This window comes from Acanthopagrus latus, chromosome 2 (assembly GCF_904848185.1).
Source record: "Acanthopagrus latus isolate v.2019 chromosome 2, fAcaLat1.1, whole genome shotgun sequence".
NCBI classification, from domain to species: Eukaryota; Metazoa; Chordata; class Actinopteri; order Spariformes; family Sparidae; genus Acanthopagrus; species Acanthopagrus latus.
The window spans coordinates 61,555-88,478 of record NC_051040.1 but is presented as its reverse complement, the minus strand read 5'-3'; the positions used below and the strand labels follow the sequence as shown (position 1 = coordinate 88,478).

At 42.3% G+C, this 26,924-nt stretch overlaps 1 protein-coding gene across 11 annotated transcripts; it reads left to right on the top strand.

Moving 5' to 3' along the window:
- Positions 1-637: 637 nt before the first annotated feature.
- Positions 638-26,329, top strand: LOC119034415 (diacylglycerol kinase delta-like). 11 transcript variants are annotated; one of them, XR_005079561.1, is made up of 32 exons: positions 639-972; positions 4,507-4,617; positions 4,872-4,952; positions 11,049-11,153; positions 11,234-11,366; positions 11,864-11,970; positions 12,147-12,272; positions 12,581-12,683; positions 12,813-12,975; positions 13,047-13,155; positions 13,398-13,537; positions 13,620-13,704; positions 13,884-13,978; positions 14,086-14,185; positions 14,655-14,964; positions 15,116-15,274; positions 16,486-16,614; positions 16,715-16,808; positions 16,917-17,027; positions 17,287-17,383; positions 17,538-17,645; positions 17,730-17,843; positions 17,938-18,072; positions 18,258-18,430; positions 21,821-21,932; positions 22,402-22,494; positions 22,775-22,894; positions 24,154-24,271; positions 24,377-24,507; positions 24,680-24,779; positions 24,984-25,327; positions 25,451-26,329. XR_005079561.1 is itself a non-coding variant. In XM_037125441.1 (32 exons), exons 5-31 carry the CDS (start codon positions 11,100-11,102, stop codon positions 24,767-24,769), a joined length of 3,309 nt encoding a protein of 1,102 aa, XP_036981336.1. In that variant the 5' UTR covers positions 949-972; positions 2,725-2,820; positions 4,507-4,658; positions 4,872-4,952; positions 11,049-11,099; the 3' UTR covers positions 24,770-24,779; positions 24,984-26,329. The 11 variants fall into 11 exon arrangements, 10 of the variants coding, with proteins under 10 accessions (XP_036981287.1, XP_036981274.1, XP_036981344.1 ...); XM_037125441.1 differs by adding an exon at positions 2,725-2,820 and having other exon boundaries at positions 949-972; positions 4,507-4,658; positions 24,984-26,329; XM_037125410.1 differs by lacking the exon at positions 639-972 and adding exons at positions 1,383-1,578; positions 2,725-2,820 and having other exon boundaries at positions 4,507-4,658; positions 24,984-26,328.
- The last annotated feature ends 595 nt before the right edge of the window (positions 26,330-26,924 follow it).

Sequence of the window (26,924 nt, the reverse complement as noted above, 5' to 3'; positions counted from 1 at the left end):
GAAAATATAGGCTATACATCCTGTTTTCCTGTTCTGTTTCTACATTAATATATAGCCATTTTACCAGCTCAAGAAAAATACATTAAAGTGAGTAATTTGTTTACAGTGTGAGCGTGTGTGTGTGTGTGTGTGTGTGTGTGTGTGTGGGGGGCACTTCTGTTTTGTTGACTTTTATATTATATTTGTATTCTAACCCAATGGATTCTTTGCAAAAGTGCCATAACGTTTATCATTGTTGCTGATATTGTTATTATTGGCTGACAAAGTCAGTGTCAGTCGTGGAGTTGATACAGAGGGACAGGATAATGCCAGTAATAGGAGTGAGCAGGAGGAAGAGACAAATGACGAGGGACAGGAGGAGATGTAAGAGGAGGAGGAGGAGAAGAAGGATGAAGAGGAGGCATGTGGAGCAGGAACCACCACAAAAACAGTGCCAGGAATAGGTGCGGTGTACAGGACTGGGTTGGCAATAGGTCTTTGCATAGAATTATATCAAGATGTCATATGTTGATGTTCCAATTCCAGTCACACAGAAACAATAAGCCCATCCGCTCCTGCAGTTATTATAGTGCAAATAGTATTAATTTATTCAAGTATTCATGTTAAAATTACAGTTCCACTTGCGTTCGTCATGCGATCGGTTAAAAGGCCTCTCCAAACCAAGCTCCCGGGCTGACTTTCAACCCCAGCCCGCCCCTGCTGAGGTATAATAGTACCAGATTTTGACCAGCAGGGGTCAGGAAGCGCCTCTCTTATCTCGCCCTGTGTGATGCCCGCTCTCTGCCGCTGGGGGGCGCTCGCTCCCCTGGTCCTCCCCGGGGGTCTAATGGAAGGATGGCGGAGGCAGGGGTACCGGAGTCTGCCGCGGTCCGGTGCCTGGACGAGTCGTCGGACAGCGAGCCGGAGCAGGAGCCCGGAACTCCACAGAAACTCATCCGAAAAGTGTCCACATCCGGTCAGATTCGCAGCAAGGTAAAGAGTCTCTGACAGGCCGGAGTCTGAGAGCGGACATGATCTGTGGTCAGTGTCTGTTTTCATTCAGCGGGGGAGGGCCACCGAGGGAGACAGCGGTACACCGAACTCCATACGGAAATGTCACATTTTTATATTACTTTACTGATTAGACAGATTGTGCACAATGTCCAATTTAGTTTAAGACTTTAACTGAATAAAAAGGGCCTGTTGTGTTATACGGCACACACCATTCACACCAGACATCTCGTGTGTCTATAATACGTCATCTTTTATAACCGGTTTGAAACTTTTCCCCACGTCTCCCTCCGCCCCCAACTCCCTGCGGTCGGTTCTATCGAGGAGAGATAATCTTAGAAAAAAGGACATTTAATTGAAATCACCTCTGGTTGGTTGATTTAGATTTTGCCGATTCGAAGACTGGATGTGATTGAACGTAAAACGACTTTAATCTTTGTTTAGATCTGACGCACATTTCTAATGAGTAACGTGTCTTGAAACCTGACGGATTTTAAATGGAGTTTGGATCCACTATTCCTACCTTCGATAGCAAACGGTACATTTTGGAGTACGTTAACGGCCACAGCTGCTTCACTTACACTCCTGGTAAATAACATTTGCGTTAAATTGAGTTATATAAAACTCGTTATTTTGTTGATGTCCAGGATAAAACATACAAATACAGCGCTACAAGTCTCTTTTAAATGTCTTTAGCCGTGACTTAATGTGTAGCTGCTAGGCAACTTGATATAATTGGAACCAGGGTGAACCCCGGGTCTAAAATCGAGATTCTGGGAGAAAATGTACCCAGACACAGTTAAAACATGTGAATGTTACACGGTGTAATTTATCTTTCAACCGTTAAACGGACAAAAACCGGCAGTTAAAGGCGAAGCTAGCCCTGCTAACTGCTGCTAGCTGCAGGGTCTCAGCAGGGCCCGGCGGACAGCCCTGCCTTTTCCCAGAGCAGCCCACCCGTGAGAGAGGGGCTTCAGGTCGGGGGAAGAGCGGGCAGCAAACCGCTGTAGAAAGCTGTTAAGTGTCGGTCTGTCAAATGACATAACGGTCCTCAGTGTTCACACAGGCTGACGGGTTTAACGGTTTGTTCATAATAAACTCATTTACACGTTAATGTCAGAAGTAATCTGATTGATCGCTCGGTAACCCACACCAGACAAGCTGTATTCAACTACATTAACATATGGGAAGCTTAATGACCTAACCCTGACCCTTAAGATGAAGTTTAATTCAACTTCACTGCAATTTACTAACTGTGTACGGCCTTCAAGTGCTGTTCTAAAGCTCGGAAATACCAAAGTCTCTTTTAGAGTTGTTAAATGAAAAGTGACTGACATGAAAGTTTCATCATACTGAAAGCTGTTTAAAGCCTTTTGCTTAAGTTTAAAGTTTAGGTTTATAGTTAAAGTGATTTGTATGGTTCTAGTAGTTTTCTACATCCACAAGAGTGTGTGTGACGTCTGTTGTGACTGTAGAATAAAATCCTGCCGTCTCTTCTTCTGCAAATGTGAAGCTTTGTTTGTGTTCATTCAGCCTGACTGCTGGCAGGAACACTGATGCTTTATATTGTTATTCTGATTTATTTTGTGTGAGACATTTTACAACTTGATGAATCACCTCACAGAGTTGTTTTGTTGTGTTATTCTCAGTTTTATTGATTTATTGAGTCTTTATGTTGCTGTGACTCAGACTGAAGTCAGATCTAGGTATGACAGGCCCATTCCCCTCACACAGTGTCAGGGCCGTTAAGTCCTCAGCAGCAGCGATGTGTACGATGGTCCCTGAAGGCAGCAGCAGCTCAGCCTGAAGTGGAGGGTTGAGTCACAGGAAGTGAGTTTGGCTCCAGGCCCCAGAGTTTCTATTTAAAGCTGCTGTTTTGGGAAATTTAATGGTGTGAGACACAAACATGAACATGGAGGCAAGAGGAAGCAACGAGGCACTTAAAGGCTGCAGTTCAACTTAGTTTGTGTTAGAAGGAGAGAGCACACTAATTAAACACGCACTAACACATGATTGAAAATGTCTTAAAGGTGATCATCTGTAACAGCTGTGTGGAGTCATGTCTGGAAAAATTTCTGTCAAAGAGTTGATTTAATTCAGTTAAATGTAGTAATGAAAATATAATGATTCAATATGTCAGAGTCGATAGAAAATGTATCAGTACCAACCAATCAATAATTGTGACATTCAACAGAATTAATATTTAGTTTAGTAGAAGTTCAAGTAGAAACAGTCAAACATAGTCGGCTTCCAGCTAGTGTAATGTGAGGGCCTGCTGAAGAGTCTTTGGACAAAAGAAGAAATCTGAAGTAGTCTCTTTGACCCTTCATGTTCAGTTAATCATGTAAACAATAAACAGATTTATGGATAATGACAGTAATCCTTAGCTGCAGCTGTGATCCTAAGAAAGCTGTAGTTGTTGCTAACATTAGCTTCTCAGCTTCAGACGCTCTGATGGACTCAGCAGGTCTTTCCAGGTGTTCTGCTGCAGATATTAGTAGTAGATAAAGTAGTTTAAATCCCTCAGTGTCCCTCAGGTGATGTCACATGAGTCAGCGTTGGTCGACAGGCAACATGTTTGACTGTCAACATTCAGCCTTCAGTGATGAACCATTTTCACATAGTTCTCACGATAAACATGATATTAAAGCTGGTGATTATGAAACATTTACATTTACTTGAGTACAATAGTGAATAGAGTGGTGTAATCTGCCCTTCTAAAACCAGGAAATCAGTTAGCCTGTTAGCATGTTAGCACTTCCTGTTCCCTCATCTCGAAGTCTGTGAGTCTGCTGAATGTATTTTCAGTTAAATGTGTGAGATATGGTGTGTGGTTAGACGTTTTGTTCTCTGACATAAGATCCATCATTAATGTCCCACAGTTTAATTATACAGCTCTTCCGTTTGAAAAAACAGTTAGCACTTGCTAACAAGTGTCTAAATGAGACTGCAGAGGTTGTCTGTAGTCTCACTCCTTTAACTTCAGTTTATATTAATAACTGTGAGACTGAAATCATGTAAAGCTGACGAGCACAACACGTCATGTTTGACAGTGGTATTAATCGTGATGATGCTCACATCTTGACATGACAGAAACATGAAAAAAAACATCAATCATCACTGTATTGGCTGACTATTGTTCTGTTGATTGATCCTGTTATTGGTAGTGATGTCGTTCAGTGTCAAACTGTCAGATACTGTAAATCAGATTTACTCAATCACATCTGCTCTTCCACAAATATGATCATATGTATAGATCAGTAGAGTCATGTAGTGGTCAGATGAGTCAGCAGACAATCAATATAAATCTGTCTCTGTGTGTTGATGTTTATCTGGATCACAAGATGATCAGTCGACTGTTTCCAAGAAAACATCTGATTATTGTCACAGAGTTGACTCTGTGTTCTCTATAGAGCCTCCACAGAACTGAACCAAAGATAAGATCACTGAACTCTGTGTGTGTGTGTGTGTGTGTGTGTGTGTGTGTGTGTGTGTGTGCGTGTGTGTGTGTTGCAGACGGTGTTGAAGGAGGGGAATCTACTGAAACAGACAAACTCATTCCAGCGTTGGAAGAGACGATACTTCAAACTGAGAGGGAGGACTCTGTACTACGCTCAGACTGCCAAGGTGACTCATGACATCACTGCTCCTGCAGCTCATGGTGTCAGGTACAACACACCTGGGAGCTACATGGTGACATTATTATGTGGGTGTGGTTGGGAGGTTTGACTCACAAACAGTAACAGAGAAGAGTTAGTGTTAAATTTTAAACTTATGTTCTTTAATGAAACTGATCTCAGACCCACTGTGTGTGTGTGTGTGTGTGTGTGTGTGTGTGTGTGTGTGTGTGTGTGTGTGTGTGTGTGTGCATGTGCTCACAGTCGATCATCTTTGATGAAGTGGACCTGACTGATGCCAGTGTGGCTGAGTCGAGCACCAAGAACGTCAACAACAGCTTCACAGTGAGTAAAAGCTTTAATCTGCTGCTGAATCGTCTCTCAGATTATTCGTTTATGAAGGTGCTCAATCGTCCTGGTCATGGAACACAACAGAGGATCTATGTCCTGTCAGTTTCATCTAAACCACAGTCAGCAGCTGTTTTATAGACTAAATATCTGTTCTGAGAAGCGTGGTGATCTGGACACAGAGGATCTGTATCCAAGAACATAGGCAGGAGTTTACTGCCTGCTGATGTTGGTTCTTGATTTTCTGTCCTCAGCTCAGCTGTCCTTTGTGTCAGAGATCATCAGTGAGTGATAAAAAAAACATACCCAGTATTTTTAAAACAGATATTTGGGAACATTTCAGATTTCCTGAACTTCCTGTGGAGCACAAACTGTATGAGACACACTGTGAATTCTACCTCACAACAATGAAATCCTTTCACAAACAAACATGTAGTTATGTCAGCTGTTCACACCCGAAGCTAACGTCTGCACACATGAAGAATACTGAGAGTTAATGAGTCATGGAGGGAGGGTTAATAACAGACTTCAGGTTCATCTGCTCATATTAAATGATGAAAAAGAAAGATAGAAAATTCAGGATGGTATTCATGAGATGCATCAAGACTTGTTACCAGCTAACTTGATGATATGAATGCCAGAATCATACCATACTAATCCCTTCACTATGGATTAACATGTCACTGATAATAACAATTAGGGATGTCCTTAGCTGATCTGAAGGATCGGGATCAGGGCAGACATGGGCATTGTTTCACTGATCAGGATCGACAGTTTTGACCCAAGCCTAAAGATTTTTACATCACCTGTCGTAAATGGAGCACAATCACTGTGTGGAAATATTTCAAATTAGAAAGTGAAAGCAGTCTACAACATGCAACATCTGTAAGACGTCTGTTTTGCGAGTGGCCAACAAAAGAGCTGCAGTTAACACTACAGATTTGCTTCGGCACATGAAAAAACCAAAACACTCAGAGGAATACAACAAGTTCACTCAAGCAACACAGGCAAAGACACCGAAGCGGCAAACACTCGCAGATACTTTCAAAGGAAAGAGAAACATCCTCGAGACAATGACATGGCCAGAATTAATACAGAGAAGGTCACTGAATTCATCACTCTGGATTACCAGCTCATCTCCGAGTTTTTGAATCCACGGTATGCCACCTCAGTACACCGTCTCCACATTACATTTCAGATAAAACTTTTACACTTTTAAGAGAGATTTAAATTTTTGTTCACATATGTTTGTGTTACTATAATGCTGCACCAAGTGGAATTTTATTTTTGTGAATGTCAAAGTTAGAATAAGCTGTTACACCACTTTGAAGTGGAATTGTGGTGTTCTTCATTTGAATGTTATAGTTTTACTACAAGCTGCACTGAGTAGAACTGGAAGATCCAAAGACATTTTTTAGTTACTGACTTTGTTTAATTGGTTGAAAGCTAATGTTGCAATTGCATATGCAGAATAAGAGAGAGCCATATGAAAGTGTTTCCTTTGTTTCAATAAAATAATAATAATAAAAAAAATTATTAAGGAACAGCTTGGCTGCAGGTAGCTTGTTTCTTAATGCAGCTGTATTATCCAAGAAAATATAAGTTAGGGCTAAGTATCAGATCAGGACTCAGTTTTGGCAGATATTAATATTAAAGGACTTGGATCGTGGTAAAAAAAACAACAAAAAACTGACATCCCTGATAACACTATGATCAGAAATGATTGAGCGAAACTTATATAATATTTTTTGTTATTCTTTTATTGATTTTCCATTATTAAAAAGACCATATAGATATATACATAAAGAAACAAAACAAAAAGGAAACAGAAACACACACAGGTCTGGACTGCCGTGTCTCCACGAAACCGATCATTCCCTGTGATAGATCAGATTTCTTCCATCTTATCAGTGAAACTTTTAATGTGAAACGGTTTATTATATAGTGATTATTATATAGTATTATTCTGGTGAACTTTGTCACTTTCTGTAAATGAGCCTGCAGCTCAGCTTTGATGTGTATTAATAGAGACTCTGTGTGTGTGTGTGTGTGTGTGTGTGTGTGTGTGTGTGTGTGTGTGTGTGTGTGTGTCTAAAGATTCTTCTTCTTCTGTCAGTTTCTCCTCCTCCACGTCAAGGGGGTCGGGAAGACAACAGACAGGAAGTCACCCTGAGTCATACGAGAGGATGTGGGTGGAGCTAGTGTGTGTGTGTGTGTGTGTGTGTGTGGGGGCGGGGGGCATTAACAGGGCAGCAGAGCAACAACAGACTGTCACTGAGACCAGAACAGGGTTTGCTTAAGACTAGGACCAGTTATTCTAAAAGACCTGAACCAGTTCTGCTGAAAGACCAGAACCTCTTAAAGATTTGAACCGGCCTGGTTTAGGACTGCATTTAAAGTGGATTTAGTGTCGGTGGTTCAGGACTCAGACTGACGTCTTGTGAGGTAAGAAGCTGATTGGTCAGGGTCATCGCTCACAGACTGTGATGTCATATCAGGTCAGTGGATTTAATGAGAGCAGAAAACTGTGAGTTCAGTTATTTCACTATTTTTAGTAACATAGAAAACATAAAGCATCTCTGAACAAACTGAGCTGGAAGTAAAACGTATTTTTCTGCCTCAGAAATTGAGTTTTTTTTATATATTTATAATTTTTCATGATAAATAATTGACACAAACAGGCAGCTTGTTTTAACCTGAGGATGTCTGTGAGATTGTTTTCTGATTTAAAAGTAGGCCATCGCATAAGACGGAAAAAAGCTGAACGTCATATCTGAAGTTGGAACAGAAAGTAAAAATGAATGCAGTGTAATTAAGTAATTATCATAATCAAGCAGAAAGACAGAAAATGACCAACACAAACACTCTTGATGTCTCAAAAGAAAAGTGAATTCCTGAGAAGATTCCAGTTTGTTGTTGTGGAGATTGAAGATGAAAAGAAACAGGAAGCATGTCAAATATTGGCTCATTTGGTAGATATTGACTCTTTGGCTCATCATTCTTAGAACTGGCTCATTTTTGGTTCATTATTGTTAATATTGGCTCATTATTTCCAGATAGACCACTCAGATGAAGCTCGTCTGTGTTGGAGTCATGTGAGCTGAGCTGCAGCTCGGTGGTCTACCACAGATCTGAGAACAGATTTGTGATGTCTGCGGATGTTTCCCGAAGCTATTTTAATCTCTGAATACTTCAACACAGATCACAAGACGTCACTTGGTGACCATTTAAGATCAGCAAGCTGTTAATAGGAAACACCAACATCCGGTTGCCCCGCTTGCATCTGTCTGCACAGGGAAAACATTCACTGAACTCTGATTGGATGCAGTATGAAGCTCCTCCCTTCTGATGTCAGCTGTAACTTATGGAATTTGACACCACATTACAAAAACCATGATCCAGTGTTAGTCTGCTCCTCTGTGAACATTTATTGTCGTTTCTTGTCTGGTTTGAGTGTATGTTGTTGAGTAGTGTTGTTGTTGTTGTTGTTACCAGCAGACACTTGGTATGACCAAAGGAATCTGAACTGTTCACTCTATGTAGTTATATTTGTTAGTATTCTTAAACAGTTATTGATCCTGAGCATCTCTCAGTCCGATCTGCTGGTGTTTCCTCTGGATATAATTTATGATAAGTGGTGGTTATTACTATGACATTTTTAACTGTCTCCTCTCTTATTAAATAAGCCTTGGTTCGTTCTCCCTGGTGTTTGATAGTATATATCATAAAAATGTATTTATTTCTCTTTTCCCCCAGCAGTCTGATTCAGTCTGAGGTGTGGGATGCCACACATGATGTTTGGTTGCTTTGTATCTAGTCTCGGAGGCAAAGTTCAGTGACCAAAACCCAAATACATACAGATCTTTTCCTTTAATCTGGATAACATGAATGTGTGTTAGGATGTCTGATGAGTTTCTGTTCACTCACCTGGTCTTGTATCTGAAGGGAACCTAAACCATCCCAAACAGATATTGTGAATGACTTAGGCTGGTATTACACACACTAATCAGCTTCTTGTGCTAACCTCAGCATGTGCTGCTGACGATGCCTCTGAACTCTGCTTCCACATGACATGTTTCAGTGTGCAGATGGTGTATTCTGTGACGCTGGTACTGTGATGGTTCAGTATGAATACACAAAGTGTTCCAGCCTGAATCTCACATGATCTCATATCATTGCTTGTGTTGTTCCTGGTACATTATCATTAATGTTGCTCCGGGACAGTCATTAAAACTGAACAGTCACGTTTTTGTGATGTCACAGCTATGTGACTAGGGGGAGAATGAGCCGAAAAAATACAAACATGTAGAAAGTTATCATTTCTAACCATGATGAATGTTCTGAAAGGGTCTTGGGGTATTAACCCAAACCATCTTTAACCAAGTGTGTTTGTGTGTTTTATTCGTAGAATCAGAACAGTGGACCTGTAAACTGCAATAACAACAACCAGTAAATACTATTTGTATAACTGCATTTCACAACAAAAGTCATCTCATGACACCGCAGGTCTAAACCAAACTCCTTGATTCATGTATTTACAGACACCCTAAATTAAACTCTGCATTGTACAGGAGCCAGTGTGGATAAGTTAATATTGAAGAAATATGTTCTCTAACATGAGTTGCGCATCTGAATTCTGGGTCAGCTGGAGAGTCTTCAGAGATGTATTCGGGCAGCTTGATAAGGGGAATTACAATAATCCATCCTTGAGGTCCCAAAAGTGTGGACTGGTTTCTCAGGATCTCTTTGAGACAGGGTGTTCCTGATTTTTGCAATTTTCCGTAGGTCAAAGAAGGCAGTCCTTTACATTTGTTGTATGTGTGAGTGAAAGGACTAATCCTCATCAGAAATATCTCCCAGATTCCTGACTGGTGCTAGAGGCAAGAGTAATGCAGAGTAGTTTTGTCAATTGATAATGCGTCTCTAAGATGCTTCGGGGCTCAGCACAATATCTTCTGTTTTGTCTGAGTTTAGAGGCAGATAATTGCAGGTCATCCAGATTTTTATGTCACTAAGATCTAGGAAGACTGGCACAGAGAAAAGACCCGAGTCAGATGCACTTAAGAGATCATCTGCAACTTTAACCAATGCTGTTTTGGTTCCATGATGACCTCTGAAACCTACTGGAAATTCTTTTAGAAACTTTTGTTATGTAGAAGGTCAAAAAGCTGACTGGCGCCTGCTTTTTAAGAAGTGGTTTAATTACAGCTACTTTAATAGACTATGGTACACAACCTGATAAAAGGGATAGAATGATCACGTTGAGTAAAGAGCTGCTAAGAAAAGGTCAAACATCTTTAGACGCTGTAGTTGTGATTGGGTATAACAGACACATTGATGGTTTAGATGAAGAAATCGTTGAAGGTATTTGGTGAAGGTCATTGGTAGAAAATAATTCTGCATGAATTTAATCATTAAAGACACCCAATAAGCTGCTCTGTCATTACAGAGAGCTTTATTAGATGTTTTTAAACTTTCTAGCCAGAGTTGTTGTGATTATTCCAGTTTGGTGGAACACCATTTCCTCTCCACTTTTCTCTATGTCTACGTTAATATGCAAGTTTAAGGGTTATTATATTGAGGTAATCTCTTACATGTTATTGTTTTCTTTTTCAGAGGGGCAGTAGAGTCAAGTTTATTCGCAAAGAGCTTGCACCACTATCACAAAGATGATCAATCTGGGAGGGATTAGTATGAGCACTGAAGTCGACTTTGATATGACACTGAAAAGCTAATGGAATTTTTCCCTTATATTTAGCTACAGCACTGTCAGACAGACATCTAAAATATAATTGTTTGCATTGTGGCGTGTAGTCCAGTAATGGGAATTAAAATGTTTTTAAATAATGGTCTGATAAGAATAATAACCAGGACCACTATAAACTATAACAAACATAATTGGCTGTATCGTTTTCCAGTCTGGGTGAGAGAGACGCAGAATAAGGATTTCAAATGAGTTATGGTCAGTTTTCGATTTTGGATTGATTCGGACGCTTTAGTCAAATATGGCTGCAATTCTACCTCCTTGACTAACTGAAGGCTAACCAGTGTTTTTACCTGTGTGTGTGTGTGTGTGTGTGTTTGTGTGTACAGGTGATCACCCCCTGCAGACGTCTTATTCTGTGTGCAGACAACAGGAAGGAGATGGAGGAGTGGATGGCAGCTCTGCGCAGCGTCCAGAACAGACAGAACTATGAGGTCTGTGTTATTCCAGTAAGACCAGTGTGGCCAGTGAGTCCCAGTATGAGCTGCTAACTGTCTGATTCTGTCTGTCCCAGTCCACCCAGTACAGCATGGACCACTTCAGTGGGATGCACAACTGGTACGCCTGTTCTCACGCCAGACCAACCTACTGTAACGTCTGCAGAGAGGCACTGTCAGGAGTGACATCACATGGCCTGTCCTGTGAAGGTACCCGTTCCACATACAGTACACACTCCACACACACTCAGTACAATCTGTACATACAGTAAACACTACACAATCTACACACAGTACACAAACAGTACACAAAGTGCATACACATTACACACTCTACACACACAGTACACACTCCACACACACTCAGTACACACAGTACACAAACAGTTCACAAAGTGCATAGACATTACATACTCTACACACACACTACACACTCCACACACACTCAGTACACACTCAGTACACACTGTACATACAGTAAACACGACAAAATCTACACACAGTACACAAACAGTACTCAAAGTGCATACACATTACACACTCTACACACACATTACACTACACACACACAGCACACACAATACACACTAATGTCAGGCTAAGGTGACAGTATCAGTGAGGCCTCCCACCATTTAATCAAGAACCTCAATACTTAGAACATCTGACACCCGTGTGTGTGTGTGTGTGTGTGTGTGTGTGTGTGTCAGTGTGTAAATTTAAGGCTCATAAGCGCTGTGCAGTCAGAGCCACCAACAACTGTAAGTGGACCACTTTGGCTTCTATTGGGAGGGACATCATTGAGGACGAGGATGGGGTGAGACACAAATTAATGTTCCTGGACTAAAAGAGTTCAACGCCTTGCTGTCCACTGACCTCTGACCTCTGACCTCTGTGTTGTGTCCTCACTCCTCTGACGCGCTTCCTGTTTCCTGTGTCCTCTGTCCTCTGTGTTCTCTCCTCCGACTTCTGTACTGTTTCCTCTGTCCTTAGGTGTCGATGCCTCATCAGTGGTTGGAGGGGAACCTGCCGGTCTCTGCTAAATGTAACGTCTGTGACAAGACATGTGGCAGCGTCCTCCGACTGCAGGACTGGAGGTGTCTCTGGTGTAAAGCCATGGTGAGACTCTGGTAACCATGGTTACTATTATCACTTCCTGTGGGTGTTTCACACTAGAAACCCTTTTACCAAAGGTAGGATGTAGAGCTGTGACACTTTTAGTTCAACTCCAGAAGAACAATAGCATCATGTGGAGGGATTTTTTTGTGAAACACCCATTCAAGTCAGAACAGTGTTTTTGTTAACAGAGTGGTGAGTGTGTCAAGATTTGCTGTTAGCATTATACTGAAGGTGTCATGTAACAGGTCCAGGCATAGTCAGGTTTTTACAGTGTTTGTTGACGTGTGTTTGGTCCCTCTGTCCTGCAGGTGCATTCAGGCTGTAAGGAGCAGCTGTCCTCTAAGTGTCCTCTGGGTCAGTGTAAAGTGTCCGTCATCCCTCCGACGGCTCTCAACAGCATCGACTCTGATGGTGAGTTTCACATGATCCACTGATGGATGCTCAGATACTGTTTTCATATACACTTTGACTTCTGTAATCCACCTGAGAGACCATGAAAACTTGAGTTTATGCTGAGGCCATTTTTTCTTTTGTGTTCAGGTTTCTGGAAGGCTTCGTGTCCTCCATCCTGCACCAGTCCTCTGCTCGTCTTTGTCAACTCTAAAAGTGGAGACAATCAGGGTGTCAAGTTCCTGCGACGCTTCAAACAGCTGCTGAACCCGGCGCAGGTGTTTGACCTGATGAATGGAGGACCACACCTGGGGTGAGAGACAGAGAGAGACAGAGAGAGACAGAGAGAGAGATATTAACAACTTAAATGTGTTTCTCTGTCAGTCTGCGTTTGTTCCAGAAGTTTGATACGTTCAGGATCCTGGTGTGTGGAGGAGACGGCAGTGTTGGCTGGGTTCTGTCTGAGATCGACGCCCTGACACTGCACAAACAGGTACAGAGAGAAAACAATGTGATTGTCAGAGACAGGACTCTTCAGTTCCAGTCAAGTTAGAGTCAGTGTGTAAGTCTTGTGGAAATGTTCTGGAGTCTATCACCCTCTGCAGTCTGTGATGATAACATGTTCCGCTCTCCATCATTAACAGTTCTTTCTAAGGGGGTCCACACAGTTTAGATATCACTTATAATTACTGTGAATTGTGAACTCATCATGTTGTTGTTTTTGTTGTTGCTTAGTGTCAGTTGGGAGTTCTTCCTCTGGGGACCGGGAACGATCTGGCCCGCGTTCTGGGCTGGGGTTCTGCCTGTGATGATGACACTCAGCTGCCTCAGATACTGGAGAAACTGGAGAGAGCGAGCACCAAGATGTTAGACAGGTGAGTGATGTGAGACGGGTAGATGATGTGAAACAGGTGAGTGATGTGAGACAGGTAACTGTTTTCTCTCCTCCTGCTTCAGGTGGAGTATCATGGTCTATGAAACCAAGTTTCCACGGCAACACTCTGCCTCCACCGTCACTGAGGACTGCAGTGATGACTCTGAGGTAACAGGAAATGACATTGTTTCTTGCTGTGTCCTAAGATTGAGGAGAGTAGTGAGGAGTTGATGTCTCGCATACACCAGTGTGACGTTCACTGACACCCGCTTTCTGTCTGAGAACTTCAAATCAGATGAAACTAATGCACACCTGTGTGACATCACTGTTTGTCTCCTCTGATCCAGGTGCAGCAGATTCTCACCTATGAGGACTCAGTGGCTGCTCACCTGTCCAAAATTCTGAGCTCAGACCAACACTCTGTCGTCATCTCCTCTGCCAAGTAAGCCTCTCTGTCTGCCTGTCTGTCTGCCTGACCTGTCTGTTTTCCCTAGATTGATTAATTGAATATATGTTTGTGTATTTGTTTGTGTGTCTGTGTGTATTCAGGGTCCTGTGTGAGACCGTGAAGGACTTTGTGGCTCGTGTTGGTAAAGCATATGAGAAGAACACAGAGAGTTCAGAGGAGTCGGAGGCCATGGCCAAGAAGGTACCTTTATGTGATTGAACAGAATGTTGTAATCAGAGTTCATTGAAATGGAACCCAGTCTGAATCACATATAACTAAAAGCCCTCAGAGATAGCGAATGGACATGTGTCAGGAGAATACATGTCAGAAAACATGCACCAGTTGACAATTGAAGAGAAGCGGTAAACATTTATGTTTCCATCACAACTGCTGAAGAACACTCTGACATGACCAGAAGCTCCAGAACAGCTTTTGGCTCTGATAGTAATAATTATTTGGTTTAGCTCTGTTTAATCAAAACTATGGTTGCAATCTGAAGGCAGGAACTCCGCTGCTGTTTCATCATTTCTCTAAAATCAAAAATCCAAACTGAATGACATTGTTTCTTGTGTTCATTCTGTGTCTTCTAATGGATGAGTGAGTGATTGAATGCAGAGGTCTTAACGTATTTCACCACTCTGTGTCCTGACTGGTGATTCCTGTCTGTCAGTGCGGTGTGCTGAAGGAGAAACTCGACTCATTGCTGAAGACTCTGAATGAAGAGTCTCAGGCCTCCACCATGCCCCACCAGGCTCCTCCACCCACCATTGCTGAAGAGCAGGAGGAAGTGGAGGGAGTTGTACTGCCTCCTCCTCCCCTTCATCATCATCATCCTCCTCACACGTCCTGCTCCCCACGGACAAACACCTCCTCCTCCTCCTCTGCAGCCGCAGCCATCTTTAAACCTAGAGAACAACTGATGCTGAGAGCCAACAGTCTGAAGAAAGCCATCAGACAGATCATCGAACACACTGAGAAAGGTATGACAGGCAGACAGACAGGTCATTGAACACACCGAGATAGGTACGACAGGCAGACAGACAGGAGGGGTCAGAGAAACAGGCCAGACAGAGAGAAATCCACAGTGTTCAGTTTTTTTGTGTTTTCATAAATAAGGTTGTCTGTTTCCAGCTGTAGATGAGCAGAATGCTCAGACTCGGCAGCAGCTATTCCCTGTCAGTCGGGAGGAGGAAGAGGAGGGTCTAGTGGAGGAGGAAGAGGATATGGAGGAGGACGATAAGATGTCTCTGCAGTCATCCTACAGCATCAAACACCGCAACACTCGCAGAGGTCAGTCATACTGTCTCTGATACTAATACTTTTGCTGATACTTCTGCTGCTTTTATGAATAAAAGTAATGCTGCTTTTAACTATGGGTTGAAGGTATGATTGGCTGTTTTTTACCACTTCTGATTTTACCTGTATATTTCACCGTCAAAACGGTTTATCTTGCCGTGTTTGGTGTCATTTTTTTCAGCTGGTTTGGGTTAGGGTAACCTCACATATGCGACTTGACAGTTATTTTTTCATTTGACGTATTAACACATTGGACCTAAAATCAAACACAAACCATAGACTCTGAGTAGGAAAATGTTTTTTAAACCATTTTTAAACTTAGAATGCAAATATAAATTGTTGTTTGCTAAATTTGTAAATTAGTAGTAGTTTTTGAAATTTACAAAGTTATATACAACTGTTGTTTGAGTCTGGTTTTACTTTGCCTATTAACACAACTGGTTTAAAAGAGGTATAGATTTTGAAGTCTGCACTTTCAACACAAGTTGAAACGGAGCCTCAGCGACTGCATCTTGGGGCAATGTCATAAAATTGGTCATGTGATTTGACTGTGATTTTGACTAACTGGAGAGGAGTTGGCTGGCCTTTAAACTCTGTGTGGGGGGTGTCCTTACAGAGTCATTTAGGACACGTGTGAGCTCTGACGCCTAGATTCTACCAGATCCATTTCCACTGCGTTACGTTTCCGCCACGCCAGCGGAGCTGATAGGTTTAGTCTCTGTGTTCACTTCCAGCAGGTCCACTGCACTGCGTAACTGCTCCGTCAAGCTCTGGCAGTCCGGAGCCCTCTGGCACAAATAAGCAGGACTTCTATATCTGGTGAATGGCAGAGAACAACACAGCAATTCCGCTGAATTTAGCACCGAGCAGACAGAAAGTCTTGCACCGAAACAACAATATGACATTGGGTTACTTTTCAAGATAAAACACTCCGTGTTGACGCCAGCACACAAATCTCAAAAAAGAAACAAACACAAGCTCTTCTGCTGATCCTTCATTCGGGAACACTTTGTATTGTTGTTTTTATAACACAGACCTATAACTGTGGTCGCCATTGATGATGTGATTATTGCGGGAACTCCTCATTGATAAGTACACCAACATCAACTACTTAATGTACAAACAGGGACTAGGACAGTTGAGTCCTTGGACTGAGGACTTAATTCAGACCAGTTACAAATTTACCTGTCTGTCTGTGTTTACAGTCAGTAAGACGCCCTGCGAGAAGCTGATCAGTAAAGGCAGCCTGTCACTTGGCAGCTCTGCATCACTTCCTGTCCAGACAGGAAGTAGGGAGAACATGCCCATGCTCAACACAAAGATCCTCTATCCAGGTAAGAAAGTGTGACATCAAATAGTAATTTCATTTTGTCATTATGACAGTTTTCTGATGTGTGTGTGTGTGTGTGTGTGTGTGTGTGTGTGTGTGTGTAGGTCTCAGGGGTATCTCAAGTTCTCTCTCCAGCAGTTCAGTCATCAGTCGACTGCTGGTGAATGCCGACCCATTCAGCTGTGACCCTGACAACATGTAAGTCTGTCTGTGATCTGACATCATTAAACATGACATAGCTTCAGTTTATAAGGAGGTTTAATGGGTTAGTATATGTATGTGTACATGTTTGTGTGTGTGATTCAGGGACTGCTATACTGAAAAGTGTGTCATGAACAACTACTTTGGAATCGGATTGGATGCTAAAATCTCTCTGGACTTCAATAACAAGAGAGATGAACATCCAGAGAAGTGCAGGTACAAAACAAAACATAACTCCTTCAATGTAATTGTTTAATCTTAACTTAACATTGACGTCTGCCTGGGCCTTGTGAGAGTGTAGATTTGCTAACACTTTGAAAAAATAACAGCACACAGAGTTCAGTTACACAGAAATCAGAGAAATTTTAAGATCAAACCTCCCTCGAGGAGTAACTGATATGTATTTGATGTCACAGCTGTAGTTTGGTTTGAATCAAGAAATCTATTTAATAATCAGTTATTGTTGTTTGTTCAGGAGTCGAACTAAGAACATGATGTGGTATGGTGTTCTGGGAACCAAAGAGCTGCTGCACAGAACCTACAAGAACCTGGAGCAGAGGGTCCTACTCGAGGTGAGGCACACCTAGTTTTGGACCAGTAAATGGTCACAGTCACGGAGCTCAAACACATTATTTAATCAGAACTTGTCACTGATATCACTTCCTGTCGCAAACATGGAATGTGTTAAAAAAAAAAACCTGAATCTGAAGTGTGATTTGTCATCAGTGTGATGGGAGGCCCATCCCTCTGCCCAGTCTGCAAGGCATCGCTGTGCTTAACATCCCCAGTTACGCAGGAGGAACCAACTTCTGGGGAGGAACTAAAGAAGATGATGTGAGAAATCAACCTGTCTGACTACCTCTCTGTCAGCCTGTCTGTCCGTCATTCTAACCGTTGGTCTGTCCATCTGTATCTCAGACATTCACGGCTCCGTCCTTCGATGATAAGATCCTGGAGGTAGTAGCGGTCTTTGGCAGCATGCAGATGGCTGTTTCCAGAGTCATCAACCTGCAGCACCACCGCATCGCTCAGGTACACCGGTCTGTCTGACCTTTCTGTCTTCCTCGCTCTCTCTCGCTTTCTCTGTCTGAACTATCTCTCTGTCTCACCTGTCTGACTATCTCAGTGTCGGACGGTGAAGATCACTATCCTGGGTGATGAAGGTGTCCCAGTACAGGTGGATGGAGAGGCTTGGGTCCAGCCTCCAGGTTACATCAAGATCATCCACAAGAACCGAACCCAGACACTCACCAGGGACAGGGTCAGTCCAAGCACACACTCAGTTTCCCCTTTATAAGGTGCACTCAGTCTGATACCACGGAAAGCTTTTCGTAATATTACGTCCAGCGTTATTGATACCAAGGGGGCGAGCATAAAATAAAAACAGTTCAACTACAATGTACAATGTTTTCTGTGTGTGTGTGTGTGTGTGTGTGTTTGTTCCAGGCATTTGAAAGTACCCTGAAATCGTGGGAGGACAAACAGAAGTGTGAGTTTCCGCGGACCCCGCCACCTCAGGCCCCTCAGCCCCTCCTGTCCTCACAACCAGAAATTGTCTCTGAGGAAGAGGCATCACTCGTCAGTGAGTTTGGTCAGGCAGCAGGAGCTCTCATACACAGGTAACACTCTTCAATAACATTGTTATTGAATCATCCTGATAAAAGATATATTTTTATCATCATAGAAGTAAGTGATTGTAATATGTTTCAATTTGTATAAATGTAACTGTTCATTGATCACAGGGATAGATGGCAGTCAGCAGCCACTGACCCTGAAATAATTCTTAGCAAATTAGATCTGCAGTGATGAATCAATTAATTGATGAGCCGATGAACAGAACAAGAATTTTTAACGTTGTTTGAATTTTTTCATGTTTCGCCTCTCATCCAAGCTTCTTTTGTTCTAAGTAACTGTAGGGAAGTCACAGGCCTTTAAACTCAGTGTGGGAGTGTCCTTAAAGAGTTGTTAGGGCCACTCTTAGGTTGTTGATCAAACCGGCCTGTGTATTGCTAAGGCAAGGTGTGCCCAGGTGTGATTGGTTGTCAAGATGTCAGGGGAGATTGTACTCCTCTTTCAAACCATCTGTCTTCTCTGGACAAGATTCTTAAATTGTTTTCCTTAAAGGGATGATTTTTCTCCTTCACTTGCAAGTGGACAGCAGAATCTGTCCTCCTTTGTTGTGCCATTCTTTTGTACAAATTTGTGCATTCCTGTTGCACTGAACCAGATAAACTACAGTTCTCTGTTTATGTCTGGGTGTTTTGTCCTCAGGATAGACAAGGTTCTGCCTCAGTGTGTTGGTGGGTTTAAAGTTGACCAGGACATGATGTTTATTAAAGATCCTCCCGAGTCTGTCAGATGTTCCTGCGACATAGAATGATGATGTTGTTAGGTTTTCTCATCTCCTCCTCTGTGTTTGCTCTGGATCTTTTAGGGGTTCTGAAAAATCCAGTTTGGGTAGGCACATATTATAAGTAGGGATGTCCTGATCAGATTTTTTTTACCCTGATCCGATCTGAGTCTTTTAATATTTAGTATCTGCTGATACTGAGTCCTGATCTGATACTAGCCTTAACTAATATTTTCCTGGATAATACAGCTGCAGTAAGAAACGAATTACCTTCATACAAGCTGTTCCATAATAGGTTTTTTATGTTGTTGAAGCAAAGTATATACTTTCATATGGCTCTGTCTTATTGCACATTGGCTATTCAAACACTGGCCTCCACCTTCCTTGTGTTAGCAGGTGAGTGTGTGACGCTGCAGTGTGACAGCAGACCCTCGTGTACAGCAGCTGCAGTGTGTGAGACGCAGCCACGCTTGGTGCCTCCATATCATCCACTGCTTTTACATAATCCTTACGCTGTCATGTAAAATGACGTGGACATTTTGCTTATCTATTTCACAGTGTTCAGCATCTGTTTTACATGCTCTGCTGTATGAGAGCCACCAAACTGGTGCACATATGACAGGCTGTAACTGAGTGGTCAGTGTGATGTAATGCAGAGATGGTAGGGCAAACCGGGGATTCACCAACTCCAGGTGACAAAAAAACCCCCTGATACTCTACCACGGAGACGAGCTGGTTATCCAGAGCCATCAATTTAATTACCTGCTCTGTAATATTTTATCGAACCAAATCAGTAGTATTAATTCAGCTCTTTTGTTTGCCCTCATGAAATGGTCGTATTGCAGACATTACATGTCTAGCCCTAACCCCCAATCAGAAAAATACCACTATCAGCCCCAATCCCGATCTTGCAGATCGGATTGGGACATCCGTAATTATAAGTGCTCCCCTGATGTGCTTGTTTTCCTTCTCCTTCCCCTCTCACTTAGTGGACAATAGTTTAGGGCTCCGATGACCTCAAGCTTGTGCTCCAGTGGGTGAAGAGAGTCTAACAGCACGTACTGATCTTTATGTTTATGATTTCCGTACAACTTGCTTCTGTCTTCTTCAGTGTGTACTGCACAGCCCAAGAAGGGGAGACTGTCTCCTCCAAATGTTCCTGTGTTAACTTGATTTTATTGTCCACAGCATTTACATCTTCTGTATATAGATAACAAGAATTCACACCTGACCCTAACACAGACAAACCCACATGATGACTGGTTGGGTCAACAACCCATAAGTGTCCCTATCTCAGAGCTCACGTGTCCTTAATGACTCTGTAAGGACATTCCCAAACAGAGTTTAAAAGCCTGTCACTCCCCCCCAGTTTGCTAGAGCTGAAGAAGCTCTTGGATGAGAGGTGAAATGTTTTCAACAAACTGAAGCACACTCAATTGCCTACAATGCAGCACTTGGAGTCCTCAGGATTCTTTTCTTTTAAATCTGTTTGGGTTTTAAATATGAGGACGCCCGACGACATTGTGTTGGATCGTTTTCACTATGATGTGTCATTTAAAAGATCAAACAGTTAAAGGAGCAAATAATTGGCATAATGTTAATAATGATCATAATAACACAAGTGACTGCTGCACTCTTAATACTAATAAAAATATTATATAAGTATATAGTAAAACAATGGGATACATTTCAAAATAATTATTGTGAATAATTGAACAGAAAAGAGACTAAACATTGTGATATTATAGGATCATCAGACTGTCATGAAATATTATCATACATTTATTATAGTAGAATCATATTGTGACAAGATTATATATCATGTTCTCATTTTACATGTTGCTCAAGTCACTGTTAACAAACTACATCTAATCAAATTTGTTATTAAGGGTTATTTTTCCACATATGATGTATTTTATACCTTAAAGTGAAACTCTTGCCAAAAAGCAACCAAGGCTTTATTTGTGATTGAATATGAGTCAAATCTCCGTGTAAAAGCATAACTGCGACGAAAGAGGCACTTTGAAGATTTACCGTAGTTTCGTTTTCGGGCGACCTAACAGACAGGCTTGAGGAGCGGGCCATCATTACTCTCCTTCCTGTTGGGTCGCACTCGGGGCTCAACACTTTTTGTCTGTCATGACGGCGGCGCGCTGAAGATGCAGCTACCAACGTGAGTTGCTCAAAAACCTTCATTTTAGTAAACTCTGTGTATACAACAATGTTCTCAATGCTGGTGTTCATGTTTAGAGACCCTGGTAATACTACGATTGAAGTTTCATGTTGTGTCGAGCTCTCTTACTGTTTTAAAAATGGAGATTTTTATGTTGGCGCCAAAGTGCCCCGGCACCCGATTGAAAATGAGCTTGACCCAAAAACGAAACCACGGCAAATCTTTAAAGTGCCTCTTTCATCGTAATTATGCTTTGACACAAAGGTTTGACTCATATTCAATCACAAATAAAGCCTTGGTTGCTTTTTCGAGAGAGTTTCACTTTATCACTGTCCTAATGTTGCAGCTGCAAAAATAAATACAATCCAGACCTTGAAATGACAATTATTACAGACAGCATATTGTATATAAAATATAGCTCGGTCATGTATAAGTGTGTGGTCATTGAAAGATATGGAGGTTGATGTTGATGTTCTTGTGTTTCAGCATCCGTGAAGTCGCTCAGTCTCACCACAGTCTGGAACAGGAACTGGCCCATGCTGTCAACGCCAGCTCAAAAGCAATGGACGTGGTCTACGCCAACTCCAAGAGCTCAGGGGTACTAAACACAATAGTGGTCTCTGTGGTCCTGCCTGTGTCACAGCAGTCAATTTCTTGTGTCTTTTATCCCCTCCTCTTCCACATGTCCTTTCCTGGTTGCTACTGTCATATTTTGGTCGCTGCTGTCCTTTCATGGGCTTTGCTCTCTTATCTTATACACTGCTGTACTTTCCTGTTCGCTGCTTTCCTTTCATCGTCATGGCTGTCCATTTCTGGTCTCTCCCGTCCTTTCTTTTTGATGCTGTCCTTTCCTAATGGCAGCTTTGTTTTCCTGCTCTTTGCTATCCTCACCATTAATGTTGATTATGTAGAATGTGAAAGTCCCTTGAAGTTTTTGATGATATTCAGAGTGATTTTTAAAATGTGATTTTTTTTACAGGAATCAAAAAATAAACTCTGTCTCTTGTTTTCTCTCCCTGTTTCCTATATCCCTATCTAACCGTCTCTCTTCCTGTGTTTCTCTCCAGGCTCTGAGCTGCAGCGTTGTCCTTCAGATGGTGGAAAATGTCAAAGCCTTACTCAGTGAGACTGAGCTGCTCCTGGCAGGGAAGATGTCCATGGTAACAATCTCCAGTGCTCTACTTTTGTCCTTCTTTCCTTGTGTCCTCTCTTCTTGCATCCATCTCTTCTTCTGTCCTGACCACAAAGTCCCTGTGATGCTGCCTGTTTTCAGGAGTGAAACTTACCTGAGAGCAGCTAAACCCTGCTCTTCATCTCGGTCACACCATCAAATTCAAACTGAGTTTAATAACTGAGACATCTTCAAGTACTCAAGTCCATATATCCTGGTGTGTGTGTGTGTGTGTGTGTGTGTGTGCGTGTGCGTACATGCACGTGCAGCAGCTGGATCCACCTCAGCAGGAACAGTTGAATGCAGCTCTGAGTTCTGTGGCCCAGCAGCTCAGACGGCTGGCTGACGTTCCCTGGTTGTGTTCCATCATCGACCCCTCAGACCATGAGGTAAACCACCAAATACTGCTTTTGTCAGTCCTGCTAGTGCCAGTTTTATTGGTGGTATTCTTAGTTACACTGTCGGTATGTAGTCCTGTTAATCAAGTACTACTGATTCCTCGAGTATTCACCTGCATAATGTTAAGTCATTTTGAGACATTACAGAATAACCTATAATCCTTAAATCTAATATCCTGGTCAAGGAGACAGCCTGGAATATTTCAGAGCATACAACACCAGACTTTGTGTCAGTAGCCCTTTTAACACGGAGTTGCTGCATTATTGTGTTATGTTATTGTTGTTTGGTTCTGTAACATTGCTTAGTGGGACATTTAGTTGAGTGAAGTACCCATGTAGTTATCACACTGCAGCGTTCTCCCCAGAAATTTTTAGTGTAATGGCGCACCGTCATCCGGGGGGGGGGGGAGACGGTCGCTATTGTCGGACGGTGGGGGGGGGAGATTGTCCTTGCCGTTTGGCGGGGGACAGACGGACGGACGCTCGCTGGTCACCCGCACCCACTACAAAGCAGCTAACATGACAGTGAGTATAGTGGTGCTGAGCTAGCAGTATAGCGGCGCAGCACCACCATTCCACCGTCTGGGGAGAACCCTGCACTGTCAGACCAACACATCCTTGATACGTGCTGCTGGCTTATCCATTCACACTGGTTTGGTACGCCTCTGATTCTACTTCCAGAGGCGGATCAGCACCGAGACATTCACACAGAGGATGAGGCGGAGAATTGGCACAGAATCCCAACAGCAGTGTGAATGGGGCTAGTGTTGGGCCACATCTGGTCCTACAGCAGAACTCTAAGACAGAACTGATGAAAGCTGTCAACTCTTTAATACTTCACTTCCAAACATGACTTGTGACAATATCCAGTAAATATAAATACATGTTAATCAATGTAAATCCTGATAAATGTGACCTCATGACATTGAATGCTGAGGCTGCTGTCTCAACAGCTGCTGGTGCTGAGAACACGTCTAATAATTATCAATACAGGCCAATAACTCAAACTCAGTTTAATGTGTCAAACAGAAGTGATGGAACAACATCATCCGTGTCTTTTCTGTAATAGCAGACAGCATGTAATGGAGATAACAAAGACAACCTAATTTAAGTACACTGTCACCCGAGTGACTGGTGGCTTAATTACAACTGTAGCTGTAGCTCAGGGAATTCATCAGAAACTAATGTCTGCTATTGGGTACCATCTGTGTCCACCTGTCTGTCTCTTCTGTCTACCTGTCTGTCATAAGGGTCCCTTGACAGATTTCTCAAAGCGAAGTCGAAGTGCAAAGTTCCGTCTCGTCCCGAAGTTCAAGAAGGACAAAAACAACAAGAACAAAGAGACCTGTGCTACTCTCTCACTGCCAGGTGGGTGAGCTCTCTCTCTCTCTGTCTCTCTGACGCTTATAAAAGCACTTTTTCTGTGTCGGGGTGTTTCCTGTCTGTCTGATGCACCTCCTGTCGGTGTCTCAGTTCACCAGTGGGGGACAGAGGAAGTTGGAGCGTGGCTGGACTTTCTCTGCCTCACTGAATATAAGGACATCTTTATTGGCCATGACGTCCAGGGGGCTGAACTTATCCACCTGGAGAGGAGGGACCTGAAGGTACTCCTGCTAGCTCAGATTGCAAACTGCTAACTGTTGAGTGCTAACAGAATCACTGGTGGCTGCATGGAGGATTAACTGCATGAAGGGTGTTTGATTTTTCTATGTTTTTTTTACACACCTGTTATTTGTGTGTGTGTGCGCACACGCATGCATGCATGGGTGTTTCCAGGACCTTGGCGTGACGAAGGTGGGTCACATGAAAAGGATCCTTCAGGGCATCAGAGAGCTCAACAGGAACAGCAGCGCCAGCGAGGCCTGACCGCACACAGGTGATTACTATTTATGATCAATGAATAATAATTAATAATCTTCTCTGACAACTGATAATGTTCTCAGCAATGTCAAGAGGAAAATACAAATAGTCTAATTAATGTTTTAGTGATCTTATTTGATATTGATCTGATCAAATCAATAAACTCCTCATCTGTATTAGTTTAGGGCATGATGAACGACCTCTGTTTTTCTGCCAGCAGTCAGCTCTCCTCCTACCTCTGCTGCCATCGACAACCTCAACTGAACTCTGACCTCGAACCAGCACATCTGGACTCAAACACTGGGACTGAACCAGGACCCTGACTCGCTCACTCTGTTACTGGACCGGGACTCAGTCTGTCTCTGCTCAGCTTGGTGACACACAATACACCTTCAGAGAGAATCAATCAGAAGATCCATTAGTGCCTTGTCATCTCACCCACTGACAAATCAGATCATCAGTATTCAGGGGCAAACATGAAGGGCTGCACCAGAACCATAAACACACTGGGCTGTGATTACAGAAACAAGATGGCCGACAGATGAGAAAGAAATGAGCTATCTGGTTAGATGAACTCACTGATAAATATGCTGTCAGCAGAATTGTTTTGTCCTCTTGTTGTTATTTTATGGTTCAGATTTGGCAGTAAATGGTTCTTCTTCACCCCACGATGAACTTGTCCACCAGGTGTGATGAGGATCGGGAGTCAGCTGGTCCTGAAATCCTTGACAGCAGCAGAGACTCCATGAGGAGCCTGACTCACATGGAACCAGATCAGAGCCTGATCACGTCTATAGATGGCTCTTACCTTTGCTTCAGGTTTTGTTAGACTGAACCAGCTGGAGTTAACAAGGCTTGGGTTTTGTTCAATGTTACTCCACACACCATGTCAGGTGCCTAACTGTTGAACCAGGGCTCACCTGAGCAGCCAACCAATCAGAACCTCCTCCGGTCCCAAACTTGATGTACCGGGATGCAACAGAACCCTTTAAATTGTCACAGGAAAATGTTAAGAACCGTTTTATATCATTAAAGAAGACATTAATGACACCCAGTGGAGACAGTTTAGGGACGGACACTGAGGTTGGATTAGACTGACTGACAGAGTTTTCTGTTAAAACACATTTATTTCTCTGGTTGATGTTTAGAGTTCATTAGTAAAACAGGAAGTGATGACGCTTGGAGAGACAATCCTGAACACATCAGGCTGTTTGACGAAGACTCTGCAGCGACGTAAAGGAGCTGTGTTTCCTGTCTGATGTTTCCCGTCTGTCTGCCTGTGTGTCCTTCTGTTTTAGGGACCAAACAAAGTCAACACATTCAGCCTCACAAAAATTCATGTTTTGTTAATCAGATAAACTCAGAACTGTTTTTTTTTAATGATTCATCTTCACACTCTGAGCCTTAATAACTTCAGCTGAGATGACTGCGGAATCAATTCATCCTCTTAATAAATCAAACGTCATCACAGATTTAACGTTCTTGAGTTTTTTGTAGTTAAATGACGTTGCATTGTTTTTACATCTAATAAACCAAATGATCAATTGAGAATTGATCCTGTCACAGCTTGTGTCAGACATCAGATCATTTATACCTGAACACATCATCATCTTTCATCATATCAGTGCAGGTGGTTGACTTCTGCTAAGAAACTCTGTGATTGAAATCAGCAGTGAAGCAAGTGCTTACATGATTGAACACATAGTTTTTGCCTTAAATATCCCATCGATTACACCAGAGCAATGAACTCAACACACTGCCTTCACTGTCTCAATTGTCACTGTTATCATTAAACTGGGAGTCTCACAGATAAACAAGTTGAATCACTGAACACAGAAACATGACAGACTGTCATCAGTGTTAATAAATTAATCAGTTATCAATGTGTCAGATGTTGTAGCTCAGTCTGATGAAGTCATTCTTTTCCTGTTTGTAGTTCGTGTTCAGATCATATCAGAAGATACTGAGATGAAATATTCAGTCGCTCTATAAATGTGTCAATATGTTGACTTTATGTAAATATTAAACAAGCAGAAGTGTAAAGCTGAAATATTTATAAAATATTCTCCAACTCTTTTAAATACTCTAATATTTCTAATAGTCTAATGTGTTGTATTCTAGCCTCAGAGGAAGGGTTATTTTTAACCTATGTCTCTGCACA